Source organism: Colossoma macropomum, unplaced genomic scaffold (assembly GCF_904425465.1).
Source record: "Colossoma macropomum unplaced genomic scaffold, Colossoma_macropomum, whole genome shotgun sequence".
NCBI classification, from domain to species: domain Eukaryota; kingdom Metazoa; phylum Chordata; class Actinopteri; order Characiformes; family Serrasalmidae; genus Colossoma; species Colossoma macropomum.
The window spans coordinates 20,660,652-20,670,734 of NW_023494794.1; the positions used below are offsets into that span (position 1 = coordinate 20,660,652).

General features: G+C 39.8%; 1 protein-coding gene across 1 annotated transcript in view; it reads left to right on the plus strand.

The window, feature by feature from the left end:
- The window catches only part of dhrs11a (dehydrogenase/reductase (SDR family) member 11a), a 53,815-nt gene extending 45,344 nt beyond the window's left edge, over positions 1–8,471 (plus strand). Inside the window, exons 3-7 of the mRNA XM_036580539.1 lie at positions 3,466–3,560; positions 3,702–3,831; positions 6,286–6,378; positions 6,908–6,973; positions 8,187–8,471. Coding sequence (XP_036436432.1) covers positions 3,466–3,560; positions 3,702–3,831; positions 6,286–6,378; positions 6,908–6,973; positions 8,187–8,228 — 426 coding nt within the window. The 3' untranslated portion in view covers positions 8,229–8,471. The remainder of the gene's footprint in view (positions 1–3,465; positions 3,561–3,701; positions 3,832–6,285; positions 6,379–6,907; positions 6,974–8,186) is intronic.
- Positions 8,472–10,083: the final 1,612 nt, after the last annotated feature.

Here is a 10,083-nt window from a genome sequence, read left to right on the forward strand (position 1 = left end):
ATTGAGGCTGGAACATCAATCACAAAGACGGTTTAACTGGCTAGTATTTCAGTAGGGACAGTGACTAAAGTGACATCTGCTTTTAGCTCTTTTGAAAACATGGTAAACACAGTTAGAAATTGTGGTGGAAAGCACACGTTCTGTGATCATGATGCTCCTGTGTGGTATGTAGGAAAAGTTCCTTAGGTGATTAAGAATGTCAGTGCAGAGTTTAATCTGACTGTCCACAAGAACAGTCCATCCACAACTACATAGCAAAATATATCGTAGTAGGACTGCAGTGAAATAGAGGGTAAGCCAACTTGATAGATATAACATCAGACTAGAGCCTATTCTAATAGCTGTATAGTCGTTACTCTACCTATTCCAACACTTCTACCCTATAAAAAATAAAACAGTAGCAGTCAAACAGAATGCAGGATTCACAAAACCCAACCGACTCTGCCACACCCTTCACTATAAAGCATCCATCTGCTCATCACAGGTGTGTTTGCCCAATGAAGAAGACATAACTAAGTCAAAATCAGACATCTGAGGTATGTAAGGACAAGAAAGATGTACAAGCACAAGAAAGAATACAACAAACTTAAAAACCTAAACCTGGTGATAATCATCCCAGGCTAAAGCGTCCTGCCATGGTGGGCGGAACCAAAGAAGATAACATGACTGAGATACAATTGGACAGATAGAGATGTGCACAGATGAGGAAAAGCAGCACAAGCTTAAACACCTAATCATCCTAGGCTAAAGCATACTGAAAAATGTTTATGAACCATTTGTGCCTTATCTTCAATGCACGAGTAACATTTGACATTTTCAGTAGTATCAGTAGTAAAAAAGCATTATAAATAATAAATTTGCACAAAGCTGACAATGAAGTTTTTAAAATTTATTTTTGGCTTTGGATGGGTGGAAATCAACATACTTATGGGATGGAATCTCATTTTTATATGCCCCTTGTTACATCCTTTAACAACAACTGGAGCTTCAGATTCTAACACTAGCATGCTCATAACAAACCGAAGGATTGAGGCAGTGATGGACAGCAATGGTTGTTAAGCTGTGATTGGAGGGTTTAGGAAAAGAAGGCTGAGCTTGGTGTAAAGCGAAATGATGTGATTGGCTGTAATACAATGACAGCACTCACTGAAAACAAATTGAACTTTATTATCTAAAAAAAATTGGGCTTTATTGACATTCTTTACCTATTTGATTGGGTAGGCCTTTTATCAATCTGGGTAGTCCCAGGCTTACCTAGGCCTAGCTGTGGTTATGTCACTGAAATAGACCCCTTATTACAAAGAACAGTGCACATTCAGTGGTGCAAAAACCATAGGCAGTGGTCATCCTTCACCATATTCTCCACAGGTGGGCGAGTGCATGTCTGGCGTACAGGAAGAAAACCGTACAGGCCTGAATTGTTGTTATTTTTCTGCTTTGCTGGCATGGTTCGTGCCCACTTATCCCCTTAGAAGGAAGATCAGCAAATCAGTATCAAAATAAAAGTGATTCTGACCATTTACCTTTATCCACAGGGCATGAGGGGTCACTGAATGGTTTAGGGTGCATGAAAATGATGTAAATCAATGCTATAGCCTTTGCAGTCACCAAATCCCAATACAATTGAACACCTACAGGAGATTTTGGACCACCATGTGAGACAGCATTCTTAACCACCATCAGAACCAGTTAAGGGAATATCTTTTGGAAGAATGGTGTTCCATCCCCCCAGTACAGTTCTGGAGACTTGCAGAATCTGTGCTAAAGTGCATTGAAGCTCATGGTGGCCCAAGCATGTGGTGGCCCAACATTATGCTAAGACACTTGACATTGGCTTTTCCTTAACCCCTTAAATGGTCAAAGTGTTATTACACACTTCTATAACCTAAGAATTGCTCAACGAGTTTGCATTGAAGTCCCTGTAGTTACTGAATAATAAGCCTTAGTATGTGATAAGCCTGAGATTTTAAGGGGTTAATTTGTCAGTATGACCACCGGACCACTGACCAGATATTATTTGGGTGTCTGACCAGTGAATACACAATCTATTATGTATGCAATCAAGCATTGGACTGCGCATTTAGAAGCTAGTCAGTCAGTCACTGACTTCGTTAAAGAACTTAGCACTGTCCTTTCCACTCATACTGTCAACCACAGAGCTCTTTCATTAATGAGATGAATCACTGATGATAAGAGCTACATACAATAGCTCCTGTTGCATTTTAGACTGAATGCATTATAACATATGGAACCTTATGTGGAATTCTTATAAATGCATACCTGCAAAGAACAACGTTCTGTGGCACCTGACATCACCTCATGTTTCCATATGACAGAGGAAATGCAGTCCAGTTGCAAAGCAGATTTCTATTTGTATCTAAGGGCCTGTTTACACATTTTTGATGATCAAACAATGTCCGGATTTCACCTGACAGCATGAAAAGCCAGGTGTAAACACCCCCGGAACGTATTGTGTTCGGATTACAATCGGATCACTCAGAAATGTCCATACTGTTGTTGACTAGAAGGTGAGATTTTAAACAAGGAAACTAAACATGGAGGATGTGCGGGGCTGAAGTTAGCCCCAAACCAGGAGCCTTCATGCACTACAGGCCAGTGAAAGCTTCCAAGCTAAGCTTGTCCACTTGTAAAATGGAAACGATGCATGTGCTGACGTGCTTTTTATGCGAGAAAAGTACAATTAGATCTCACCTGGTCACACCAGGGATGCATTTTATCCAGATATGATCCACACATGAAACACATGTTAAAGCAAAGTGTAAACAGGCTTTATTTGACATTTATGTGTCTAAGTGTTAAAGGAATGTGGATGGATCTTATCTGGATGCTGTGCGGATATGGGATGTGTGAAGTGCCTAAGTGTAATTAGGCTGTAAGATTCAGCTGAAGATCAGGCTCTGGAAACAGGCCTGACGTCACGTCACACTAATAGCTGACTTAAGAGGCCTCAGCATTTCCTCCTCATTGTCTGAGTGTTAGTTCTTTCCTCATACAGTGTGATTCATGGAGCTTTGCACTGATTGCCATTCAGGACCTCTCCAGCCTAGAAGCTAAACATTTCCCAGGCCTGTGCATTTGTTGCCATGGGAAGCATTCTCAAAGTGTGTGTGTATATATGTGTGTGTGTGTGTGTGTGTGTGTTTGTGTGTGTGTTTTTGTACAGTACTGTGCAAAGTCACAGACCACCCTTAAACCATTACACATCTGTAATTGTAGAACTACAAAGTGCACCTGTATGATTAGTGGAGCTGATAAAATGGACAGTGATTGTAGATACAAGGAGGTGTACTTAATGAAATAGCTGGACAGTGTATATATGGTCATGGTGCTTACATGTGTATGGAACATTTTATTATTACATAACAAATATCCCACTTCCTGACATTGTATGAGAACAGCGTTCTGTGATAACGTTCTTCATTAAATGTACTGCCCACTTCTTAGGTGAATGTGCTCGCCCTGGCCATCTGCACACGTGAGGCCTACCAGTCTATGAAGGAGAGAAACGTGGACGATGGACACATCATCAACATCAACAGGTCACTTCTTGACGCTCACTCACATTTGATAAGAAATGCTGCAGCAGAGTGAACTTAAATTTACCAACAGCCGAATTTCTGGCCTGTATTATATGTACTGCATTTTCATTAATGTAACCGGTGTTCTTTCTCTGTGTGCAGTATGGGGGGACACAGGATGGTGGCGAGCGCTGACGAGCACTTCTACTGTGCCACCAAATACGCTGTGACGGCCCTCACAGAGGGGCTCCGACAGGAGCTGCGGGAGGCTAAAACACACATCCGCGCCACAGTGAGACACACACAGATAAAGACACCTCCACAAAGATTAAGAGGCTGACATGATGTCGCCCACTCACCCACTCATTCATGCATAAACCCTAACTGATGTAACATGCAGTTATTAGATGACTTTTAGAACTGCAAAATACAGAAAATGCATCGAACGCTTTAAGGTGGACGCAGTGACGTGGCTATCACTGCCATTTCATTTTAGTTAATATTGATTTCTTAGTGCTTTTGTTGCACTTATTTGATATGTTAAGAATAAGATCTAACAAAGCTATAAAACTGTAGATTTTTATTTAGTTTGGCCCAATCCCATTTCTTATTTTTACCCCTACCCCTTGTTTTTGAGTGTCATTTTGCCCCTTGGAACTGAGTTACATTGGTTAGTAGTTGAAATCTTCCCCTACAAAATGGGACAATCCTCAAATAAAAAAGAACATTACTTCATTAACAGCTACTAGTGCTGAACTGCAGGCGACCCTGCCAGTCTGCCGTGATAGAGGAGGGTAAAGTTCATCAACCTCACTGCTGGGCTTTAGTTACATTTAGAGAATCATATGCTTTTAAAGAGGGGGATATAACAATTATTTATTATCACCCACCCCTAATTCGTCAGTGATTTAAAGCTGAAGTCAGCTATTCACCAGCTTCTTGTCCAAATTTTCCTGTTCCACCTTAAATGGAGCAGCAGTTACATTCTGGCGCTTCAAGTGTCAGAACTGCTGGACTATTTAAGGTGGAATGAGAAATTTAGTTAGGTAGCTACTGAGGCATTAGCATACTACTAGTGATCTTTATGCTTGTTATGAAGAATAGGAGCAAAATACATTGAAATGACATTAACCTAAGACAAAACAATGGTTATTGTAATTTTTTAATGGAGAAAATCCTCACATTTGTGGGGTTTTTCGGTTGCTTGCACAGCCATCTTGCCGGTTTTTCTTTTTTCTCATAACACTCTGTTTGGAGTGTGCCTCAGAAAAATCCCCTTTTAGAGGGCCATGTAGGCTAAGTGGTAGGGGCAAGGGGTGAAATGGATTTGGGTCTTTGTCTCACAAACTACCTTTCTGAACAAGACAATGCATCAATACGACTATAAGTGACGCATCTCAGATTAGAGAAAATGATAATAAGCACTTACAGATCCGAATCGTGCTCTGAATGCGCTTGCACGTTTGCTCTGAAAAAAAATTAGAGTGCATCCATTCTACGCGTTGATATGTTTCTCTCTCACCAATGTGGATGTGCCGTAACTCCTCTAGCGACAGATTTAAACAAGTTAAAGGGAACACGGCCAAATTCTCAGAATGGATCAGCACTGAGATCCTTGGCTCAATAAAGCAAAAAGATTTCTAGGAATGTTTCTAGGAATGTACTAGGAACACACCAACATGGAAATGTTAAGCCAATGCCAGTATCCGATATTTTTCATATATGTATCTGCCGGGCACGTAAACATTTATAAAATATAGAATTTAAGATTAGATCCACCTGGGTTAGAACTACAGATCAATTTATAGCTATGCTATGTAAGTTTTGGGGATTTGGAGACCTCTCTGGTGGAGATGTGTAATTGCACGCAACGTGCTGAAGAATGTTTTGTAACATGGGTTGTGCTTCACACGGCCACAGTCTCATGATTGTGAGCGTGTTGAAAGAGTATTTAAAGAACGTGAGTGAATTATACTGTTGTCATCATATCTTCATCAGTATAATGTTCATTTTGAATTTGAGATCTAAACATTGAGTCAGACCTTCTTTTGAGCTTGTGTGTGTGACGTTAACGCATAAAGACGTATGATGTGGTCGCAAAAACCCCCGACCCAACACCTCTGACTTTTCAGGCTTTACAGGATGACTCGCAGCAGCGCACACACACTGTATTTTAGCTTATATATTTTTTTATTCCAACTCTGTAAAGCTGCTTCTTTTAGCTTTAACAAAAAGAATTAAAATGCCACAAGTTAGCTTTGTAAAAACTACATACCTAAATCATTTCACCTTTGGCCAAAAGTGGTATAACTGGTAAATAATCAAATAAAATTCAAGTTTCAAGCCGGCTATTAGCATTTTTTAGCTTTCTGGCATACTTGTAGCCATGTTTTTAGATGTTTCTAGATGTTTATAGATCACTTACATTGCCAGAAAACACATAAGCAAGTCTATTCAAGACTACGTGACAACACAGCTGAGTGAAGTGTGTGATGAATTTGGCGTGCAGCTCGCACAATGCTAAGTGCTGTAAATACACTTTCACTACTTGCCAGCTGCATTAGCCTCATAGCTCCAGTCCAAAGCTATAGAAGCAAACTGACCCAAGACATGAGGTTATTTACATTTACATTCAGTGGAAAGAGAAAATTGTGTCCTTTTGCTCGAGTGTTACTTCAGATTTAGTGGTCACACAGCTCTAATGCTAATGCTGGCTGTTTGCTGACGGTTTGTTTCCGTTGGGCAGTGTATATCTCCCGGAATAGTGGAGACTGAGTTCGCCTTCAGACATCACAATAACGACCCAGAGAAGGCGGCAGCCGTTTATGAAAGTATAAAGGTGAGCCGTGTGTGCGCGTGTGTGCGCATGTGTGCGCGTGTTTGTGTGTGTGTGTTTGTGTGCACGTGCATGTGTGTGTGTGTTTGTATGTGTGTGTGTGTGTGTTTGTGTGTGCGCGTGTGTGCGTGTGTTTGTGTGCGTGTGTTTGTGTGCGTGTTTGTTTGTATGGGTGTGTGTGTGTGCATGTGTGTGTGTGTGCATGTGCACGTGTGTGTGTGCGTGCGTATGCGTGTGTGTGTGCGTGTGTGCATGTTTGTGCGTGTGTGTGTGTGTTTGTATGTGTGTGTGTGTGTGTTTGTGTGTGCGCGTGTGTGCGTTTGTGTGTGTGTGTGTGTGTGTGCGTGTTTGTGTGCATGTTTGTGTGCGTGTGTGTGTGCGTGTGTGTGTGTGTGTGTGTGCGTGTTTGTGTGCGTGTGTGTGTGCGTGTGTGTGTGTGCGTGTTTGTGTGCGTGTTTGTGTGCATGTTTGTGTGCGTGTGTGTGTGCGTGTGTGTGTGTGTATTTTAACTGTGCTGTTTTGTCCTGTGTAGTGTTTGAAAGCTGAAGATATAGCCAGCGCGGTCAGATACGTTCTCAGCGCCCCTCCGCATGTTCAGGTGAGCACGTCTTATTCATTTTGAGTTATTTAAGCTGTATTAAAAATGAAATTGAATAAAATGAGTTCTTACATTTATAAGTATAAAAGTATTAGATGCAAATCTAATCAAACACTACTCGCCCCATTAGCCTCTCTCTCTCATTTTATCTCTCTCTCTCTCTCATTATCTCTCTCTTTCTCTCTCTCTCTCCCTCTCTCTCTCTCTCTGTCTCTTATCTGTTTCTGCCTTTCTTCTCTCTCTCTTGCTGTCTCTGTCCCTCTGTTTCTCTTTTTCTCTCTTTCCTGTTTCTGTTTCTCTCACATCTTTCTGTGTTTCTTTACCTCCCTGTTTCTGTTTGTTTGTTTCCCTCTGTCTTTCACCATCTGTCTGTCTGTTTCTGCCTTTCACTGTTTCTCTCTCTCTCTCTCTTTCTGTCTTGTTTCCCTGTCTCTCTCACATCTCTCTGTTCCTCTCTCCCTCTCTCTCTCCCTTTCTCTCTCTCTCTCACTCTCTATCTCTAGTTTCTCTGTTTCTCTCACATCTGTGTTCCTCTCCCCTCCCTCTCTCTCTCGTTTCTCTGTTTCTCTCACATCTCTGCCCCCCCCCCTCTCTGTCTGTCTCTCTCTCTTAGTTTAAAAATAATCTTATCATAAACACTCGCCTCTTATCAGATGTGCAGTATTTGATACAGGTGTTGATTCATCTGTGATTTGTAATGTTACAATTTATTATAATGGATAAAAAGAATTTGCTGTAAAGTAAAAACTTTGTGCTATTTTCAAACATAAAAGTCCAAAGTCTCTGTGTATTCATTGTCTGATTTCTGCTACTTTGTAAATAGTGCCTCCAGTAACCTTTGTGTTTTCAGTGTATTTTTAAACATATTTTTAAAGATTAGAAAATTTTTAATTTTATTTAAAAAGTTAGAAAGTTTTTAAAAGAACATTTTAAGAAAATGCACCAAAGTTGCATCTAAAAGAATTTGAGAACTCATTGTGCAAAAAATACGCTTAACTGAACAATAACAAACTCTGCACAGCCTTTCACAATACTTTACTGGAAAAAGATCAACTCAGAATCTTTTAAACGGACTGCATTGTGCTAAATAATACAAGTGAACTGTAGTAAAATGTGAGATTTTACAGTGTAATAAATCATTTTCATCATAATCAAATTGAATTACGCTCTTGGAGTAGTTCATGTAAATGAATGTTATATTTTCTTTCTTCAGATCGGAGACGTGCAGCTGCGGCCAGTGGAACAGGTGTCTTAGCAACGGAGCGGGCAGCGACGTGTCGGAGGAGTGGACAGAGCCAGTGGCGACGGTGTCTCTCTGGCAGCACCTGCTGGACAAAACATGTATAACACCTAGTTTTAAAACAAAACAATGGAATTGAAGGGAATTTGGGTTTGCTGTGTGGACGGGACGAGGGTGGAGGAAAAAGTAACAAATCTGAAAATCCGAAGCCGTGCAAGAGCGGTCCATTTTCTCCCTCAGACCTAGAGGAGAGCGAGAGAAAGAGAGAGAGAGAGAAGGGGGATCGGTACTGTTCCAATTTACAGATACACTGCTGCCTCAATGTGAAAGGAATTCTTTAGTATAAGGAGTCATTTTTGCAAGAATGACACAAACTGGAAACGGGACGGGCCTCACATGACCACCTATGACGGTCTAATAAATCCCGAACCGGCCACTATTACAGGAACAAAACGCCGTCAGTCGCACACACCAGTTTTTTAGGTCATACGACATATCTGTTTTCAAAACGAGGAAAGGAAAACACTCTTGCTGAATAAACGGTAATGGGTAACGCTCACTGTCGCAGTTATAACGTATTGAAAATGTCTTATTAAGACTTCTAACACATCTATAATGTCTTATATTAGTGACCAGAATAACCCTTAACCCATTAAACTACATTAAACTATTATTCCGCTCATAAATCTTAAGATATTACTCAGTAGATATGATGATGGAATATCAATTATTCCGTAACTACTTTGAAAGTCATATGTAGCTAAAAAACTAAAACCATATAACTTACAACTAGATTTTTTTCTAAGCAACATTTGCATTAAGTAGTAAAAATACTGTCCAGTTGTACCACTGGTCACTGCCCTGTTTTGTCAGCTAAGTTAGACTCTTAATCTGATTGATATACAGTCATGTGAAAAAGTGTTGGCACCCTGCTCAAATGACACGTTTTGTTGTGTTTTTTTAAGTGAAAGTAAGTTAACACAAACACGTCCTCTACAGATATCACACTTCCGCACACTTTCATGCACAATTACTGTTTATTTGATGACTTTAACATTTTTAATTGGGAAACATAAAACATAAAATGTAGCCTTTGTGAAACTTATGGCACTTTTTATAATTTGTGTTTTATTTTTTCAAATAAACTAATTTTAATCAAATAAATAAAAATTGTGCACTAAAATTAGCAGAAAAGTACCACATTTAGGTTCGCTCCCTTTAGAGGATGTAACGTATTTTCACACAGAACATCACCAAAACATGCAGTTTGGCTGAGGATGTTCAAAACTTTCACGTACAACTGTATAACCAGTTAAACAGTATCTGATATTGATGCCTATGTAGGCTGAACTGATCAATTTGAACACAAAAAATTGCTGAAAATAACAAAAGTCTGTTAAATGGACCCAAATCTCACCTTTATCACAAAAGCAGTATGAAGAGAAAAATAAAAGATAATGAAGAGATAATGCATTGAATTTTAAGTAGCCCCGCCCCACTGCTACAACATTTACATCATCTCAGAATGACTTTGTGCTGTTTATTTGAGTTTCGGAAATGTGACAGTAGTGAACAGACGGTCATATTTCACAGTTCACAGCTGATAACTGATATTCAGGAAAGAAACGGTTTAACTAAAACTGTATAAAATTGAAAAATGAATATAAAAATATATCGGCCAATATTGTCAGTGTCAGAATTTTTAGCCTCGTAAAATCAGCATCAATATTGGCCACGAAATGTTTATATCAGTCACGTTGACAATCGACAACACGCTTTGTGTGGTAATAATTACAATGCTGAGTTTTTCTATGGTTTAATAGTTTTAAAATTCAAAAAAATACCATCAAAGGCTGTGAATACAATGTTT